The 21,229-nt window shown below is 40.7% G+C and overlaps 1 protein-coding gene across 3 annotated transcripts in view; it reads left to right on the top strand.

Moving 5' to 3' along the window:
• The first annotated feature begins 699 nt into the window (after window positions 1-699).
• The window catches only part of SFT2D1 (SFT2 domain containing 1), a 40,389-nt gene continuing 19,859 nt past the window's right edge, over window positions 700-21,229 (top strand). The window contains exons 1-2 of one of the 3 annotated variants that reach the window (XM_032790915.2): window positions 704-834; window positions 17,414-17,500. In XM_032790915.2, coding sequence (XP_032646806.1) covers window positions 772-834; window positions 17,414-17,500 — 150 coding nt within the window. In that variant the 5' untranslated portion in view covers window positions 704-771. Of the gene's footprint in view, window positions 835-1,603; window positions 2,345-17,413; window positions 17,501-21,229 lie in introns of those variants that run through there. The other 2 variants (XM_032790913.2, XM_032790918.2) reach the window with 2 other exon arrangements.

Below are 21,229 nucleotides of genomic sequence, written 5' to 3'. Positions count from 1 at the left end.
AAGAGTGCTGCTGCACCCCTTGGCTTGAAGTGGTTTCCATCATATACACGATTTACCGTTTGGTTCAATGGCTCTCAGCACCCCCTCTATAAAAATTGTTCTAGCACCTAGGGTGACCAGATAGCATTTTTACAGAACTCCCTCTCTACCGGACTGATTGGTCGGACAGAGCCAGCTGTTGCAGATCACTGAACGCTGTTAGCCAGAAATTACGCAAACTAACACACTGGCAGGGCGCCTGCCACTGCAAGGCTGCCCCAGAGCAAGGGATCCCCAAGCCGCCCCCCAGCCTGGCACTCCTGAGGACCGTAGGCAGCCGGCCGCGGGAGCACCCGGGCGGTAGAGGCCGATGAGCGCAGCGACTGCGGTGCGGTCAGGGATGAGAAAAGAAGCGGGGCCACGGCCGGCAGCGGGCGTGGGCACTAGGAAGGCTGAGGAGGAAGGACCAGGAGTTGCGTATGCGAAGGGGGCGTGGCGAGGAGGGAAGCGGAGGGGGGAGGGCGGGGTTAGTCTTGGGGAGGGGCGGAGTTGGGGAAGAGGGTGGAGGTAAAGGGAGAAACCAGGAGGAGAGGGCGGGGCCTTTCGCCCGGAGGGGGCGGGGCTCCCGGCCGGACTCTGAGGGTTGGATTAAAGTCTGGTAGCGGCGCCTCTCCTTCCGTTTGTGGTCTCGTGACTTCCGGTGGGGCTTTAGCGGGTGGGTGGTGGGCGGCGCTGGAGGGAGGCGGGGACAGCGCGAGGCGGGCGGGACGAGGGGCCTGAGGCGGTGGCGAGATGGAGAAGCTGCGCCGGGTGCTGAGCGGGCACGACGACGAGGAGCAGGGGCTGACCGCGCAGGTACCTCCCAGGGGTCCCGCCGGGTGCCTGAGTCCCGGGGCGATAATCGGTTTCTCCGCTTTAGCAGTGACACCTGTTGGTGTCTGTGTCGGTTGTTCCGATGGGGTTGGTAGTTAGGGATCAGCCGCCTCCCGGCGCCGACTCTGGTGAGCGGCCTATGGAACTGCCCGCCACAGGACAGCGCCTGGAAGCCGGGTGGCCTGGCTAATGGGTCACCCCTCCGTGACACGGGAGCTGCCCTGCCCAGGATCCCGTGGTTCAGAACCCGAGCAGGAAATCCCATTGGGAAAGTGGTTCGGTCACTCAGTTTTATTAGTTTGTATCCTGAAGCGTGAAGGTTTAGAGTCCTCTAGGGCTTGTCTGGAACGGGAAACAGACCGGGCTAGCTCTTCCGGAATAGGCCCCTGGCTGCACGCTTCTCTGGAGTAAAAATCACTTTATTCTGGAGTAATTAGTGCATGCCTCACAATAGCTGTTCCAGGCGGTTTCCTCATGTGGCCAAGTCCTTGGGTTTTTAATTCTACTGAAAAAAAAGTGGATTTTCTAGTGACATATATAAATGTCTAATTCTTGTTTGACCTCTGCAAAGCTGTGAAACTCTAACGATATGTTGTGTAAATCAAGATATGTTTATTCATTTAAATTGGCTGTCTTTCAAGCTCTGTGTGTATTTTTCCTTCATTGTACAACCAAGTGAGGGTAAAGAGAAGCACCCAATTTATATTCTCTGTAATGTTGTTTTATGCATGTCTCTTATTTTTCCTCTTATTCATTTTCTTTGTAAACTAGTCTCATTCTTTTAATTCTTTGTACAACAATTTCCGCTTCAATAATTTTCGTCATCAATCTGAATCCCTTTTGTTTTTGCTATTTCTCTACTGGGTGTGTTATCTGAGCTACATCACATTATTTGAGTTGAAGGCACACCACAAATGTATATTTTTGTCATTCTAACTTCAGTATCTTGTGTGTTGTTTATTTTGTTGACTGTCCCAGCATACTGAACAGAGGTTTTCATGGTACTGGTCACAATGATACCCTGGTTTCTTTCCTGTTAATCTAGTATTCAGCTAATTTAGAACTCAGCAAGATGTGTGAGTAGTTGAGATTATTTCTTTCAACATGCATTACGTTGCGTTAGACAGCGCTGAATTTCATGTTTTATTCTCTTATCCATTCACCTATCTTTGTTAGATTGTTCTTAAATTTCTCAGATAGGATTAAAAAAATATTTATATCCCTTATGATTCCGTGTTTAAACCAAGCACAAATTACTGGGGACTTTTCAGAAACTTCCCCTAGGAAGAGGTTCTTCTGTAAATTGTCCATGATAGGGTTGTGTCTTCCTGGGAAGCATTTGGTATTTGCCACTGTCTGAAGTGGGATGGTGGACTGCATGAACCATTGGTCTGAAATGGTGGTTTTGTTTGCTCTTTTAAAAAAAAAAAAAAAGGAAAAGGAAGAAAACATCTTAAATTCCTTGGAGGGGGGAGCATATACATCTGAGACTGTAAGTACAAGAGACTTTGTCTGCCATCCTGTGGCAATTTATGTGGCTTGGAAATATTGTATAGATACTCACATAATTCTGCCCTACGGGACAATGTAGCATTTGTTATAGAAGGTGATCATAAGATGAGTGTCTGAGCATTTAATTAATTATGTCATAATTGTTGATATCTCTCCACAGAATCAATCCGGGAGCTAGAAATGCATCACTCCTAAATATCTGACACTAAACTACAGTATAAGTGACTTGACTGTATTTTATTAGTGTAGTTTATAATATCACTTTCTTACATTTGTAATAAAGCTTTAAATCAGCCTTGCAAAATTCTACTTTCGCAGTTTCATGAGATAAATTACATTTTTTTAATGGGAGATTTAAATGTAGTTTTCTTGTTAACATGGTAGAAGTAGATGAGGGCTTGTCTACGTTGGCACTTTACAGGACTGCAAATTTCTCGCTCAGGGGTGTAAAAAAACATCCCCTAACTGCAGCAAGTTTCAGTGCTGTAAAATGCCAGTATAGACAGTGCGCTAGTGCTGGGAGCTACGCCCCTTGTGGAGGTGGGGTTTTTGAGAGCATGCTCTCCCAGCGCTGTACCATGATTACACAAGCCATGGTAAAGTGCTGCCAGTGTAGACCAGCTCTCAATCCCCTAGGGCCACCCCTCCCCCACACCTGCATCTGGCTGGTACAGCCATCAGCCAGTATATATTGGAATAGTCCTATCTGAAAAAATGCTGTTTATGTCTACACTTTGAGATTGCATTCCTGGCAACTATATCAAGACAGGAGCATTGATGTTTTGGCCATGGATGGTTATATAGTGCTTATACTTGGAATATTGAACTGTAGTGTATGTGCATTTGATTGTGTTGTCATACCAAACCTTTGGTCTTGTTTGCAGTGTCCTTTTTCTTAATTTATGTTACACTACCACTAGTTCAGCTCTACTGGTGGGAGCATTAGTATAGATAAGTTGCAGACACTTATCACCCTGTTTTTCTAGGCCGGTTTGAGCAAGTTAGTTGAGGTGGTGTAAACAGTGGTGATTTGTTACCACCACCAGTGAAGATGCACCAATGTGGCCACCTTTGAGAACCTGGATTCTTTTAAACAGGCCCAGAAGAGAACTATTGCTAGCGTAGATACCGTTCACTTTTTGCTTCAGAAAGCATGCATTTGCAAAGCTATTCTCATCTCAGCATTATGCTGTCATGTTGTGGTTATGGTTGGCCCAAGATTCGGGATCTGCAACCAAACTTGTATACTTTGTCCATGCTACACTTAAACCAGCTGAAGCTAATTCTGTTCAGACATACCTTTGGTGACTCCTGTATCAGGTATTGGATAGCTTTTAAAATTGTAGTATGGATTCACACGATGTTAACAAACCATAAGTTGTTGCATCCCTTCATAGTGTAGAAAGGGCCTTAGCCTCACAGGCATATTCAGAAAGACTTCTCTTAAGAACAATAAAATAAGATTAAGTGTTTTTTCTAGGCTATACACAGTCTGTGTAGTAGATTCAAATCTATTCTCATGTTCTAGGCTGTGCCTTCTCAGAACATTAGAGGTCAATGTGGAAGTAAAAATCTAACTAGTAAAGCAAAAACACCAAAACATTTTAAATCTTTGGGTTCCATTTACCAAAGTGTTAAACATCACAACAACTGACATTGACTGTTCTTAAGAAGTTTCCCTCTTTTATATCCCGCTACAAAAAGGCATTAAATGGTAGCATGCCTAATACTGTTTGAAATATAGGGATATGGGAGAAAAATAAGAGACCTGCATTAATGTAATTGAAATATGTTGTACTAGGTAAGCGTTTTGAGGTAGCATATGACTGACAAATATTTAATTGAAAACAACTGGTTTCTCTTAAGGATAGCTGGTAGTTGTGCAATAGATATCATATGGCTTGTTAATTTTATGTATGTCTCATCTGTCCTATTAACTCTCAATTTAGCAAGTAGGACTATTTTCAGTTGAATAAATCTAATGAAGAAATTGAGAGAATTCTCTTTGTCAAACAAAAGATCAACCCAGACTTTCTAGATACTCAAAATACTAAATTACACTGTCCTGCTGCAATATTTTGGAGGTACCAGGGTTGCATTTATTTAGTACTAACTGCTTTATTTTTCAAAATAAAATGAAGAATGTGTAGAAAAATATATTGTAAGTTACTGGTGTATTTAGGATTGCACTATGTCAGCACACCATTCAGAATACTTGTGTCAAAATGAAAGTAAAACTAACACAAAGTAGTATGGGGGAAGGGTAGGGCGGAGAAAGAATAAATTGAAATAGTTCTTTATATTTGTCTTTACTAAGAGAGGAAACTGAATATACAGGGAGGCTTTTAAAAAAAAATTCTAGAGTGCATTTAAAAGTTTGTTCATATGATCTTTAAGCAAGAGTTTATGGTTTATCCAGTTTTACGATCAAATGAACATTAACTCCCAGGAACAAAAACTCCATGAATTTCCAGTACCCTTTTTCTTTTCCTTATTGAATGTAGTATTTGGCTTCCTTTATTCTGCATTTTAATATTTTTTTAATAGTGGAAAAGTAAACAAGACTTCAGAAAACTTTTCAATCCTACTCTAATATGGTGTTAAAAGCACAGGTGAAAAAACTTACTGAAGAAAGATTAGCATGCTTCTTTGTAAGCCTTACAACAGTGTTACCTGTGACTGTAACAGTGATGTAAAAGGTCCATTTTAACAGTGAGAAAGGAATAAATGCTCTGTGTGCGCTACATGGCTGCGTTAGTGTTGCAGCAGAGACCTTGCACTTTGAATTTCATGACTTTCTAATGTGTAAATTTGATATTAAAGTTGCATTCTCTCTTTAAGGTAGAGAAGTTTGGGGGCTACTGGATTCTGGCCCCTTTTCTGACAGAGTGTTTACTGTGTTTTCTAAAACAGCTGGAATGCCTTTCTTCAGGTTTCCAAAATTAAATCAATCACCTTTGTTCTGAAATGTACTTTTTGGGCTAAAGCTTCCCAGACATATCTGCAAACTGTCAGCTTCACCGAAAACATGATTTAGTGAATGGAAATAGTGAAATAATGACAGATGTTTCTACGAAATCTTATGAAAAATCCTTTTAAAGTTAGATCTTACAGAGTGCTGAGCACTTTCAGAGAGCTACGGTTGCTCAATATCTTGTAGGAATTGGGACTTCTGTGTACATACTGTTATCTTTGCTCTTCAGAAAATATTTAGTTATTGTAGCTAACTCCCAGTATCTTCCTTCAAATGCTCTTGTTAGAGCCACCAGAAAATGTATATATCCATTCAGATATCTCTTGTAGTTCCTTTACTCTTTTAACCTCTGCTCATCGTTAATTTTGGAACCTGTTTGAAATACATCTAATTCAGACTTAAATGTACTTAGCCCTTTTGAGAGGTGTGGTGAAAAATAGGTAGATGGGTCATTGCCACAAAAATGTCGGAAGATGTGATTCAGAGCACTGAAAGGACACATCCTTTAAAAATAACTTAAAAATTTTCATTACATTTACAATAGCCTGAACTTGTCCTAATGTTTTTAATTAGTGCATTAATTAACTAGCATGGTTATTTTTGTTTTAATTTACATAGTGACTTCTGTAATAACATATCTTGTTTTGGTTGTTATTAACAAGGATGTTAGCAGAGCTCTAGGAATAGTTCAGTTGCTTCTGCTGACCCAGTAGAGGAGTATGCAACATTTATTGGTTCTTCACAATTAAACGAATCCCCAAACAATACCTATTTTCATATGAACTTTTAAATTGTAACTATCCACTTAGAACCGGAAGATTTTTCTCAAATAAACTCATATTTTGAAGACTGAAACATTTGAGAATCACTTCCTAGTCCTTTTTTAAAAGTCCCTCCCGTTCCTGAAAATCTCTGCCCTAAAATATCAGACCAGTTTTGTCAAGGAAATAGCCTCTAAACTTCTATCTGTTAATTTTTTCCTTAAAGACACAGCACCTTCAGTAAAATTTAAGCTAAAACTTCCTCTTAAACTAAACTTAAACTTCCTCAAGAAAATGGGGAACTATAGAGGTTTGTCACATCTTACATGTATTTAACATGCACGATTTCAGCTTTACGTGGTCAGCAAAAAAAACAGAGGAAAAATAACAATTTTAATACTGTAACTGTGTTGCGTGTGATTCCGCCCGCCATTCAACTCTGCATAAGATGAGGCATGCCTGTGTAGTTAAAACTAAGATGTCAAAAGAAGTCATGAAATGAATCCCATCTTTAAAAAACTGAGTTATAGAACAATGTGACTAATTTTAAATAAGTAATTTTATTGCTAAGTATAAATATTCAATTTCATCTAGTGTGAAATATATAAGATATCTCACTGTCACAAACAGATATATTGTATTAATTTTTTTTGCTTTTTGTACTGGAATTCAACAGGTCAGGTTTAAATAACTGTCAAACAACTTGCTTTGCTGTATAGTCCCTACTCTAAAGGGGGAAAATATTCCTTTTTGAACCAGTCTGCTCAGTTCCTGGCTATCTCAGCTTAGTAAGGGTAGATGTGGTATTTTACCTTTCCCAGCACCTCCCAATATACATACCATCTGGGATATTTATCACTGACATACATGTGTGTTTATTAAAGTTAGTTTGTTCTAATGAACTTCTCAGATCAGGATGTGACTTCCTGGCAAAAGGTAGGCTGCTGATCCCTAGCCTGTAATATTATTAATGTTTTGATAACCTGAAGCTGTAAAAAGTATGTTACTTCGTGGGGATTGGGATGTTCCCAGGGGCCCCTTTATTTGGGCAGTTCTTGATCAGAGCAACGTTTTGTGTGCTAAATGTAGCATTTAATGAAGAAAGTACATGCATTTGGTAGGGACAGCATGTTCCATCAAAAGCTTAACTAAGTTATCGTTAAAAGTGATAGTTTAAGTGGAAGAGTTTTTTCAAATCCACTATTTAAATATTACAACCCCTAATTTGGTGACATTACCCTATGTGTTATATTGCCTTGATCACCTTTAAAAACAGATGACATACATTATACATACTGTAGAATCTTTTCAGTTTTTTAAGGTATCTGCATAATGCTGAAGTGGGAAAGGAACTGTTCTAACTGTGGGGCTGCTAGGGCTCCTGCACAATAACATATTATGGGTATTACAAATAGGAGAAGTACAGTACTTCTGTGTGGTTCTGGTCACCACAGTCTAGGAAGGCTTTTATTATGGATGTCATTAAATGCTAAATGGCATTTAAATATTAAGGCTCTTCAGAAACATATTCCCTCTTTTGGATCCATACACTTTTTTCTTTCCTTCCCTTTTCATTCTTCAGTGTTGCTTATGGCTGTGAACAGTGTAGTTGTAGCCCTGTTGGTCTCAGGATGTTCAGGAGACAAGGTGGGTAAGGTAATAGCTTTCATTGGGCCAACTTCTGTTGGAGACAGAAGCAGTCTTTTTGACAAACCTTGTCTCTCTATCCAACAGAAGTTGGGCCAATAAAAGCTATTACCTCCCCCACCTTGTCTCTCTTATGGCTGTGAAAGCAGTTTAATTAAAAGCCCTTATATTTTCACTGAGTTTTTGAAAAATACTCTTTGGGCTGGCATTTTTCATGCTTGCTCTGAACACTTTTTTTTTTTTTTTAAAGCTTTGAAGGAATCTGTTTAACACTAGCCCATATACCAACTAATCAGCTGTTTATACAAATGCAAAGAAAACATTTGTAGTTTAATCTAAAAAGTCTTTCTTTTTTTTAAACTTCAAATCCAGGACTGAATTCTGATTGACAGTTGAAGTCTTTCCTACATTGGAAGAAATCACTTTTAGAAATACCAAAGTTATAGAAGTGACTGAAAGCAGCATGCTGCACCCATAGATGGTGTGGGGCTGACTGTCAGCTAGATGTTTAACTCTGCCCTGGAGCTTAGTGGTGTAGAGAGAAATGTGGTAGCGTAGGGTACCATGCAGTCAACATGCTTTGAGGAGAATGTGTATGCATGCATCATGAATATCAAGCCCTAAATCTCTAGAGTCTTTCCACATAAAAGAATACATGGAGTTCTAAGATCTTAATTACTAAGTACTTAATTTGAGATGTTGAATTGAAATTTAATTCAACAAATCTCAGCTGTAGTATTCTTCCTAGGCTTCTGAACATGGTTGTTGTTAGTGACAGCCTTGTCAAAGTGTGAAATGCACAGCTTTGTATAAATTGTAATGATTTAGTCAAAAGGTATAATTTACTGAAAGATATTTGGAAGCAGCAAGACAAGGCAAATGAAATCAGATAGCTTAGCTTCGTAACGTAAGAACTGATGTACCAGTTCAGTGACTTGTTAAATCATAGGACTGGAAGGGACCTCGAGGTCAACTAGTCCAGTTGCCTGCACTCATGTCAGGATTCAGTATTATCTAGCCCATTCCTGACAAATGTTTATCTAACCTGCTCTTAAAAATCTCCAATGATGGAGATTCCCCAGCCTCCCTAGGCAACTTATTCCAGTGCTTAACCACCCTGACAGTTGGGAAGTTTTTCCTAATATCCAACATAAACCTCCCTTGCTACAAGCCCATCGCTTCTTGTCCTATCCTTGGAGGTTAAGAAAAATATTTTTTCTCCCTCTTCCTTGTAACAACCTTTTACGTACTTGAAAACTGTTATGTCCCGCCCCGTCTTCTCTTTTCCAAACTAAACAAACTGAGTTTTTTTCAATCTTCCCACATAGGTCATGTTTTCTAGACCTTTAATTTTTGTCACTCTTCTCTGGGTTCTTTCCGATTTGTCCGCTTCCTTCGTGAAATGTGGTGCCCAGAACTGGACACAATACTCCAGTTGAGGCCTAATCAATGCGTAGTAGAGCAGAAGAATTATTTCTCGTGTCTTGTTTACAACACTCCTGCTTAATACATCCCAGAAGGACATTTGCTTTTTTTGCAACAGCGTTACACTGTTGACTCACATTTATTTTGTGGTCCACTATGATCCCCAGATCCCTTTTCACAGTGCTCCTTCCTAGGCAGTCACTTCCCATTTTGTATGTGCGCAACTGATTGTTCCTTCCGAAGTGGAGTACACCTCTACCCCGATATAATGCTGTCCTTGGGAGCCAAAAAACCTTACCGCATTATAGGTGAAACCATGTTATATCGAACTTGCTTTGATCTACTGGAGTGTGCAGTCCCCCCATCCCCTCCCAGAGCACTGCTTTACCACATTATATCCAAATTTGTGTTCTATCAGGTTGCGTTATATCGTGGTGGAGGGGTACTTTGCATTTGTCCTTATTAAATTTCATCCTATTTACTTCAGACCATTTCTCCAGTTTGTCCAGATCATTTTGAATTTTAATCCTATCCTCTAAAGCACTTGCAACCCCTCCCAGCTTGGTATTGTCTGCAAACTTTATAAGTGTACTCTCTATGCCATTATCGAAATCATTGATGAAGATATTGAACAGAACTGGACCCAGAACTGATCGCTACAGGACCCCACTCATTATGTTCTCCCAGCATGACTGTGAACAGCTGATAACTACTCTCTGGGAATGGTTTTTCAACCAGTTTTGCATTCCCCTGATAGTAGCTCCATCTAGGTTGCATTTCCCTAGTTTGTTTATGAGAAGGTCTTGCAAGACAGTATAAAAAGCTTTACTAAACTCAAGATATACCAGGTCTGCTGCTTCCCCCCCTTATCCACAAGGCTTGTTACCCTGTCAAAGAAATCCACTATCCTGTTTTGGACAGTGACTAATTCAAACAGCTTCAGAAGAAGGTGCAAGAAATCCTGTAGTAGACAATTTTGGAATAAGTTGCCCATAAGAGAAACTTTCCCCAACTCTTCTCTGAGTGACTCACTTATGGAAGAACCATAAGTAAACAATTTGGAAAGTGAAATAGATCTTTTTATGATCAGACAGGCAACACTGCAGATCAGCATTCACTTGATCTGTTGGGGGCCCATAGCAAGCTTTGCTGCCGGTCAGCAGTGACATCATAAGGTGTTTTCTTTCAGTGGGAGATCCTACCTTAGACTGTTACAAAACAATTAATTATGTTTCAGAAAGCCTGTCGTCCTGATTTCAGTTTTTCACTTTTCACGCCCTTCTGATGTCTGAGTGGACAGTTCCTCTCCTTCACTTGTCCATATAGGAGTCTTTGGTTTTGTATGTGCTTCCTGTCAGTGGGGTGAATTAAACTTTAATTACACAAAGTGGGGAGCTGGTGGTGGTGGTTTGCTTGTTCCTTTTTCATCATGGCATTTTGGGCCCCTGGGAAGCGAAGTGGTAAAGGGAGTACAGCTAAAGATGTTTAGGAGGACGTATGCTGTATAAATTCCCTTCCTTCCTATGCTACAGTTCTGATGATCTCTTTCCAGATGTGGAATATGCACTGCTATCTTTACCTGGGCCTCTACTAAGCAAGGGCTACTAATAATGCAAATATTGTAGTGTGTGGCATAATGCTGTAATCAGGAGTCCAGGATGAAATAATCAGTCTTGCTTTTGTGTTAAACCACAGTCATTATAGTCTGTAATTGTACCATAATAGTGTCTTATTTTTGCGGTTTCTGTGTCTGTCATATCCACCTGTTTGACATGAAGGACAAATTAGATTGTAAATATTTTGACTGAGACTACTCCTCTTTTGTGTTCAGTACCTAGCATGATGAAGAGCCTAAGGCCAGCAAGCGGGGAGCCTAACCTCTGCACAACTTCTGAGCTGTGCTGCTGGAGAAGGTGTGAAGTTCTGTTCACAACACCCAGAACTGTAAGCCACTGTGTTAGCTCCCTGCCTCAGCAAGTGGGAGCTTTGCTGCTGCTAAATTGTGACAGGGAGCTGACCCAGAACCTGTTATAAGCATAAGTCCCAATTCTGAACCTTAGCGTCCAAAATGTGGGTGCCTGCATGAAACCTCCAAGCTTAATTATCAGCTTAGATCTGATAGCGCTGCTACCAGCCAGATTCAGTGTCCGGTGCACTCTGGTCTCCCCAAAAACCTTCCCTGGGGGACCCGCAAGACTCAGATGCCCTGAGTCTACAAACAAAGGGAAATAACCCCTCGCCTGTCTTCTCTTAATTTCCTCCCCCAAGGCGTTTTTTTCCCCCTCCACTGGAAAAAGTGGCCCTAGGAAGATCACCCTGTTGCAAGTCCTTGAAATGCAAACACAGAGAGATCAAGTTTTCTTTCACCCTTCCAGTCAAGAGTCCCTGCAAAGGTAACAGCTTTGGCAACACTCTGACACAAGAGATTTTCCCTTCCCCCCTGTTTCCTATCTCCCCACCAATTCCCTGGTGAGTTCTAACTAGAAAAAAATCCAACAGGTCTTAAAAAAGAAGCTTATATAAAAAAAGAAAGGCATAAAAATGATCTCTATCAAGTTGACAATTATATAAGGATATTTGGCTTAAAGAAAAAATGAATTAAAACAGCCTTAATCCAAAAAGAAATACAATTTTAAAACATTCCAGCAAACTACACAAGTAATACAAAAACAATATAAAAACCTATGTGTCTTCTACCTCTTGTACTGTTACACTTGAACAGAAGATTAGACAATCTTGAAGGTAGAGAGATCCTCTCTCAGAGCTGAGAGAGCACTAGAGCAGAGACACAGACAAAAGACACACACCCAAAAATTCCCTCCCTGAGCTTTGAAAAATCTGGTTTCCTGATTGGTCCTCTGGTCAGGTGTGTGGTTCCCTTTGTTAACCCTTTACAGGTAAAAGAAACATTAACCCTTAGCTATCTGTTTATGACACCTGTCTGCCATACCAGCAAGCTCTTCAAGAGTCTGCCAAACTAAACCTTGGTAACAATGAAACCCAGTGAATGCCAGTTACTGAGTTTCCCAGAGATGTCTCTTTGCAGTATCCAGTCCTTCTCACTGAGACACACTCAGAAATTAAGTTTGCTGCCTCCAGTGAGACAGTGTACACTTCACTTTAGTACACAGCACTGAGATGGTTTTGTTAAAAATCAAGAAAAAGTTTTTATTAACAAAGAACAGAGGTTTAAGTGGTACTAAGTGAGAGAGAAAGAAACGTGATTACAAACAAAACAAGTCACACTTTCTAGTGACTAAAATTTAATTTTAGCCAGTTACAATCTTTGCCTATGCAGTTTTTTACTCATATCAGATTACTAGCATCTTGAGCCCTCCAGGCTCAGGGATCTAACTTTCATGGACTCAGTGTGCTGTCCCCGAAGTGATGGATAACTAAAATCCCTTTTTGCTATCTGTCTCCCAAGAGCTTTTTGCCTTTGTGTCTCCTGGCACACAGGCCACGTCTATACGACGCGCCGTATCGGCGCGTTACAATCGATTGCTCGGGGATCGATATATCGCATCTCATCTAGACACGATATATCGATCCCTGAGCGCGCTTACATCGATTCCGGAACTCCACCAAAACCAACGGACTTCCGGAATCGACATGGCGAGCCGCGCACATCGATCCCGCGCAGTGAAGACGGGTGAGTACATCGATTTTAGATAATCGATTTCAGCTACGCTATTCTCGTAGCTGAAATTGCGTATCTAAAATCGATTTTCGCGCTTCGTGTAGACCTGGCCACAGACTCTGTCCACTAGGGTACTCCCAGAGTTGCTGCTAGTTAGCTTGGTTGCTTGGTTTACCTTTTATGTAAAATATACTGTCGTTGTCCTCTGCCTGTAATGAAGCCAGTCGGATGGGGTAATCCACTTTCGTTTGTGTAGGGAAGGTTGAGTTTATGTTTGGGAGGCAGTGCATATTTTAAGAACATATTTCCAGCACACATGTATGTATGGGTTTTGCACAAGTTCTGTATCATGGTGATCTTTCTGGATCAATGCGTCACCAGTTTACATAGGATACTTTACATGACATCTTTTAGATACATATTATGACAAGTATTTTGGGGATAGTGGCTGTCAGGCCTAACATGAGTTACAATATGTTGGCATTGAGGGTCTCCCAGGGACACAGAAGGTGACTGCCATGTGCAGTTCCTAAGCCTACTAGAGCTGCTTGTCTCCTGGTGGCTAGAGAAATCTGTGGTTTGCACACTTAGTAACTTGCCAGGAGGGTAAATTGTGCAGCCATTTGCTCAGCTGCATTATTCACTAGTCTCTATTGAGAAGAATCAAATAGTACTCTGTTAAGTGTTTATAAAGTGGTAGTCTTGAGGAATCTTGTGTGGATATGCTAGGTGGGAAAGGAGAATAAAGGAAAAAGCTAATAAGACATCTGGATTGCATGCTGTTACAAACGTTGAAGTAATTTGGTCCAGATTTATTTCATGCAGAATGGGAGGTATAAAAAGTGGCCATAAATCAAACTCTTTTCTGACTTTTGATTCCTATTATTCTGCTCTGATCTGAACATGGCTGCCTATGCTGGGTTGCTTTGGTCTTTGCCCAAGCTGCCCCCTCTGTATGCAGCTACTTAGTGTCAGGCAAAAAGATTCTTTTCCCCAGGAATCAGACAAGCACAGACAATACTGAAGCTGGTTTATTCATGGTACCGGGAAGACTGATAAGCAGCTTCAAAAATACAGTGCCATAGTGGCCAGTTATATACATTCTCATATCAATTCGTTTGCATTTATTTGTACGTACAGAAACGGACATTGTTACAAGTCGAGAGAACCCTGAACAAAGATAAAAATAAAACAGTATGTACATATAGAGGCCTCCTATTGCATCAAGCATCTGTGGCTATCTTGTGGGGGAAAGAGGTGGGGTGGGAGGGGGTAGGGTTGAGTGCTTACAAATATCTGATGGTCTGTGAAGTGAGGGTTTTTTCTGCTCTGAGAGCTGAGTTACTGGGTGGGCGTTGACCATATAAGCTTATCGGTTGTTTACAGTTGTCAGTGTCCTTACTACAGAAGCATTCCTGCTTGTTCTGCAGGTTTTTCCTTTAGCTGTTAACTAAATTTTAATTGTTGCTTGACACTGTCAACCCTAAATATCCAAAAATCATGAGTCAAGTCCTTAAAAAATCATTAAATTGTCTTAAATCATCAGGCTTTACATTTGGAGTGGTGGAGAAGGGCTTTATTTGCCTTCTGGTTTCCAAGCCTTTAGGCTACTTTGCTGATGTTTTCAGGATATTCTCTGCAACCAGGAGGACTAAGAACTTAATTTGGTTTAAAAATTAGTACTGAGATTCTCATGTAATCAGTTGCTCCAAGGAGATTAGACTTAAAAGAACCACCAAATATTGTGAGACTTGAAATAAAATTGCGAGAGTTGACAACACTGTGGCTGATAGGCTTGAAGAAACAACTGCCCTCTCCCACCGATCCCTTGTGGCAGACTGAAAATAGTGGCCTTCCAAAAGAAGCTGTCTGGTATCTCTTTAATGTGGTGATAGCACTTCACTTCATTTCTGAGCTGCAGTGGAAAGGATTTGATAAGTTCATGTGCACTTGTGGTTATTTGCATGAATTAATGTACTTGAACATGTGATTCAAATATGTATCTTCAGCTATTTGAATGAATGAATGCAGAAAATGCTTCCCATTTGATTCTTTGTTCAGGAATATAATCACTACATATTCTTTCATTTTTGAGACATATAGTTACTCTTATCTACTTCCTTTATGCCTACATAAGGATAAAGAGTTTGATCTAATAAGGTAAGCAACATATTCTGTCATTTGGGAAGGCTGATCTTAATTGTGGAAAACAGGAGAAAAGAACTCTGATACTTTGTATTCATCACTGCATTGAATCTGTAAGCAAATGTCAAACGTTAAGTACCTGTATTCATCTGTTTTATTTTTAAATTACATATTTTGACATTTTAATTAAATAGACTTGGTATCTTTTATATTTTTCAAATTCAGTGTCTTTGAGAAGTCTGAGTGATGTATTTTTTTTCTTTTTAAATGGTCTCCTTTTTAACTGCAGTAGTATATAGGTAAATCCACCTCATGTTAATCATTTGAAATCCTAGCTGTGATCAAATGATAGATTTAAACCACATTTGTAGTGTATGTAATGCTTACCGAAGAATAAAGTCACTGAAGAAAACAATCTCAATAACAGTTTTAATGGTTTGAGCACTTTCTATAATTTGTTTCATTAATATAGTTGTTTTTGCCCAAAAGACTTTAATTAGTATTAATTTGGTTTAGCCTTATGCCTAAAAAAAATTTCAAGCATTCACACTAACCTGACTGTGCAAAAATAACAAGTAGGTTTTAAAATAGATTCTTAAAAAAAAATAAGCTCTATCAATAGTGGCATGAAGAGAAACCATGTTCTGTCTCCCCCATCCTTGGATCTAAACCTGTGTAAAGTAAACATGCTGTATTTTAAGGTAATAAAGATTCAAAAAGATGTGCAACTAAATTTACAGATTTACAATCTGCTGAACATTGTTCTTGAAGAATCTAGCCAGGAAATGGGTCAGCCCCACGTACAGAATGTGAAATCAGTCGAGTCAAATCACTATAAAGTATTATCATGTTTGTTTGAAAGTACGTAGAAAACTGAAAGCGAGGACATAAAATGAGAGTCAAAGTTTGAAGGCATGATTTAGCGTATGTTAAATCAACTCCTTTATAGTTACCTTAGATAAATTGGAGCTAGGATTTAGTTTGTAGACTGTTGGACCATGGTGCAGTTGAGTATAAATCTAAACTCGCTGACTTTGCCCATGACAAATTATCCTATATTGTGCTTCGTGGTTGCCAGACTTGAAGCACTAATGGAAATGGGGATTACTGCTTGTGATGTGGCACTCTCTGATTAGTCAATATGCAGAATTCTCCAATCATAATGAACAAAATCAAGAAGAGCTGGACTTGCTATTCTGCAACATGTGGTGCTTTGAAGTCATCCTTCCTGTTACGAGAGTGAATTTGAGGTTCATCCCTAACTGGTCTCTTCATACATTTTATTTGCAAAGTCTGTAACCAAGACCACTTAAATTACTTATTGCATACAGTAGTGCAGGGGTCGGCAGCCTTTCGGAAGCAGTGTGCTGAGTCTTCATTTATTCACTCTAATTTAAGGTTTCGCTTGCCAGTAATACATTTTAATGTTTTTAGAAGGTCTCTTTCTATAAATCTATAATATAACTAAACTATTGTTGTATGTAAAGTAAAGAAGGTTTTTAAAATGTTTAAGAAGCTTCATTTAAAGTTAAATTAAAATGCAGAGCCCCCCAGACTGATGGCCAGGACCTGGGCAGTGTGAGTGCCACTGAATCAGCTGATGTGCCGCGTTCGGCACACATGCCATAGGTTGCCTACCTCTGCAGTAATGTGTTAACCATCCCTTTAAAACAAGGGAATTGTTTTTAGGGGATGGTTATAGGAAGGTATGCAATTGAGTAAGAAATCTGGTATACAGAAAATACCTGAAGTTACACAGGTTAATGGCATTTGTTTTAATTTTGGGAGTGGTTTCTCAGCAAATAAACTGGACTGGGTCAAATTTTGTTATACCTCTTCACTCACTTAAATATCTTCTCAATTTTCTGTTTGGCACACATTCCATTTTGCTGTTCTGTTTCTGTAGCAGCAAAATGTGACTGCTTCCTTTGTTTGATAACAAATGGTAGCTTTGTGAAAAAAGGACGTACAAAGCTGTATGTTTAGAATGTTCACTAGCAAACTTGTATATGATCATTCATTCTTTCTCTTCCATATAGTATAAAGGAGCAAATTAATTGACAGCTGCTAAACACATGTTGCTCACTAGAGTGAACTTGTGCAGAAAATGGTTTCACTAGTTTGGCATGACATGATTTAGTTGTAACTGTTTGGTGATGGATAGATCTGCTTATCTGTGGGGTCAACGTTTTATTGTTGAATGCCATGGTATGCATATAATTTTAAAGTGGACTAAAGTAACCTGTCTAATCAAATTGCTGATACTATCTTTAAATTGGAACAAATTAAACATGAGATTTCTTAAGCAAGCAAGATAAAATGTAAATACTTGTTGCAGCTTGAGAAATCAAGACATCGTACTTATTATTAAAGCTCATTAAATGCAAAAGAAGTATTTGAGTTTTAGGTATTGTCCAAAATATATTATTCTAATTTTCAACTTTCTTTTCCCCCAAGGTCCTTGATGCCTCAACGCTTAGTTTCGGTACTCGAGTGAAATGGTTTGCCATATGTTTTGCAACTGGTATTGTCTGTTCTATTCTTGTAAGTGAATTTTTGTTCTACCTTTTTATGAAGATGCTGTGGTAGAATCTTGCTAATCTTCATTCCCTGGGCCTGATCCTGTGGGGTGTGGGGCACCCTTTCCCTATTGTTTCAATTGGAATAAAGGGTGATCAGTACCTTGCTGGATCTGACACTTCATAATCCACACTACTGGCAGTCTTCTCCTATTTAGAGTAAATGGTCTAGTGATGTACTTTTATTGACAAAATTTCCTAGTACATCTTTAGTATTTTAAATTAAAACAAACATACAGTAAGCAAAAAGGTTGGGCAAAACTTTCTCTTTTTGTCCACTAGCTAATTTACAAAATTCAGTAATTTGCAATTAATCTCCCAGTTGTTGGTGTAATTAATGATATTTTGCTAGATAATATGTATTATTGAAATGACTGAAAATAGCGTATACCACTAAATTTGAATTAAGCTGTATTCCATGACCTGGGGAGGACAGGTAGTGGTGGGAGGAGGTAGTGGGAGAGGATGCTTTGAGAGACAGGCAAGTTGGGGCAATAACTTTTGAAGCAAAAACCTGTGATATACCTCATAATTTCTTGTTCATCAAGCATAACATTTTCAGAAGAAACAACGAGTTCTTGTGGCACCTTACAGATTAACAAATTTATTGGGCATAAGCTTTTGTGGGCTAAAACCCATGTCATCAGATGCATGGAGTGAAAAATACAGTGTCTGTCTAATCAGCACATAAAAAGATGGGAGATGTGTTAACAAGTTGGGGGTCAGTGCTCACAAGGCCAATTCAGTTAAGGTGGAAGTGGCCTGTTCTCAACAGTTCATAAGAAGGGATGAATATCCGAGGGAAAATTACTTTTGTAGTGCCGACAAGGCCAATGCATCAAGATGGACATCGCCCAGTCCCAACAGTTCATAAGAAGATGTGAGTATCAGCAGAGGGAAAATTACTCTTTTGTAGTGACCCATCCACTCCCAGTCTTTTATTGAGGCCTAATTTGATGGTGTCTAGTTCTGCAGTTTCTTGTTGGAGTCTGTTTTTGAAGTTTTTTTGTTGAAGAATTGGCACTTTTCAATTACCACATGCCACACAAAGATAGACTACAAGCCATCAGGAACAGTATCCCTGATAACGTCAAAGCAAACCTGGTGGCTGAACTTCGTGACTTTGTCCTCATCCACAACTATTTCAGATTTGGGGACAATGTATACCTTCAAAGTGCATGGTGTGCAGGAGGGGGTTCAGGGCAGGAGGTTGGGGTGCAGGAGGGATTCGGGGTGAAGGTTCTGGGGTGACAGCTGCACGCAATGGGGCTAAGGCCGGCTCTTTGCCTGCCCTGGCCCCACACTGCTCCCGGAGGCAGACAGCGCCATGTCCCTGCAACCTCTGGGGGTGGGGGGGAGCAGAGGGCTCCGCGTGCTGCCCTCGCCTGCTCCCCTGTGGATACCTCCCCCAAAGCTCCCATTGGCTGCAGTTCTCCATTCCCAGCCAATGGGAGCTGTGGGGGGCAGTACCCCCTTCCTTCCCCCCCCCCCCCACGGGGACATGTTGCCATGTGTTTCTAGGCGCGCGTGGGGCTGCAGCCGCCACCGGAGGTATTCAGTCCCACAGGCATATCCAAAGCCCTGGCGGGCCAGATGCGGCCTGTCGTTTGCCCACCCCTGCTGTAGGCGTTGCCCAGGACTCCTCATTGTTTTTGCTGATATAGATATTACGTTCACCACTTCTGAAACTATTTTCAGAAGAGATTGTAGTCTGCTTTGCCCGCTTGACCCTGTTTGTCATTGACTTTCAGTGAGCGTGGGCATCTGATTTGTAGACCTCACTAGATGTTGCTCGGATTTCTAAATTAAGCCAAAAATGTCTTCCGTGGGCACCAACTCAGAGTCATTTTTGAAATCTGCAGCTGTGTTGGACACTAGTTTTGGACAAACAGCCACATTAGAACTGTTACTTTTTCTGAGTATTCTCACCTTTATTTACCATCCATTAATGTTTAAATCCTCCAGCATTATGTTTAGAGTAGTGCAGCTCTTGTGAGTGTTGGCTGTATAGTCTGTGACTGTGACACGACTGTCTTAATGTTTTTGCTCTGATACTGTGTTGGTGCCTCAGTGTCCCTAGGCAGTTTTAAGTATCTAAGGTGAATGGGATTAAGGGTGTAGTGATGCTACAGAGCAAAGGGCCGATGCACCTAAATGGCCTGGGCACTCTGTCTCCTAGCAATGATGGCCTGGGCCCTCCTCTGCAAGGTGCAACTGAAGTAGTGTTGGAGACAAAGGGTCAGTGACCTCTGGCCAGGAGGAGTGAGCAGAGAGGAGGGGTGGAGGGGGTGAGTCTAGCTGGAGCTTGCGTGGATGAAGGCGTGAAGTGCAGACCTAGGGGTCTGGGCTCACTGGCCCCAGAATGGACCGGCCAGGGGTATCTTGTTCGCCTTGTATCTACAAGCTCTGTTTTAGACCCTGTTCCTGTCATCGAATAAACCTGTTTCTTCGCTGTGCTACGAGTCAGCTCTGACTGCCCAAGTGGGGTTGCAGAACCCTGTTGGCTTCCCCAGACCCGCCTGGGTGGGCTTGCTGTGGGAAGCAACGAGGGGCAGAGGATGCTGAATGCTCCAAGGAGAGACCCAGGAGGTGAAGACGTGTGAGCTTCTTGCCCTGAACAAGTCTGCTCCAAGGGAGAGGAGGCTCCCCAAAGGCCTGACTGGCTTAGTGGGGAGCAGTTCCAGAGCATCGCCCGGTGACTCCGTGACAGTGACATCACCCAAAAAGCACGACTAATCAGTTGAAATGTAGCTTGGAACAACTGTTTGCAAAGTGGTACGGTTTAAGTTACTACTTTTGATATATGACGACTTCCAACCACAAAGGATAGAAATGCTTTACAGACAAAGGACTTATTAAATGTCTTCTATACAGTGAAAATCAAGTAAATAAGTCTCATTCTCTCTATCAGAGTCTTAATAAAGTATGAAACACAAAGATAACTTAGCAGAAGTGACATTCTTTCATATTAAGAAATGAAGCAGGCATAGTTTATTCCTCTCTACAGCATGTGACAATGGGAATAAAACCTTCCTTGTCAGATGCTTTAGACTTGCCATGTGATATCTTTCTCCCAAGAGTGAATGCCTATACCATGGGCCCTATTTTATTGGCCATAACATAAAATGGTAACTTCCATTTAAATGTGAAAAGGGGTCACATTAAAGGCACATTCAAGCATGTGGCTGAACAGCTTTCACTGTCACTTTAGAATACATATTTTATGCAGTCTTAAGTGAAGACATATGGAGACATATCATCTCTGTCCCATTGATTGAAATCTGTTCCTGGGAAAATGGAAGTGTTGCTGGCTTATGAGTTCTTATGGTGTTCCTATACGATTTTGGATGATGCAGGGCAACCTGTGGTCTTTAGGAAGCTGTGAGCTGAAATATATTTCAAAAACTTCTATTCAGGAAATAACACTTAGAACAGTTAGCTGAACATAACCACTAATTCTACATGTGCCTGTGACTGAGCTGTTTTGGGGGAGGAGTAATGGAGGGACATCTCCTCCTATTTCAGGCAAAACCCTGTGGGGAAGGCGTCTTGTAGAGTACTCAAAGCAGATGTGATGCAAGACTAAGTAGTAGTGAAGTCATTTACATCTTTTTCAATGTTACTTGCTAGTAGTAATACTCTTGCCCTGTCTTTCATGAAAGGCAAGCAAGAATGGGACACTGAGGGTACGTCT

The sequence above is a fragment of the Chelonoidis abingdonii genome, chromosome 3, assembly GCF_003597395.2.
Source record: "Chelonoidis abingdonii isolate Lonesome George chromosome 3, CheloAbing_2.0, whole genome shotgun sequence".
Classification (NCBI taxonomy): domain Eukaryota; kingdom Metazoa; phylum Chordata; order Testudines; family Testudinidae; genus Chelonoidis; species Chelonoidis abingdonii.
This window is presented reverse-complemented; position numbering and strand designations above follow the sequence as displayed.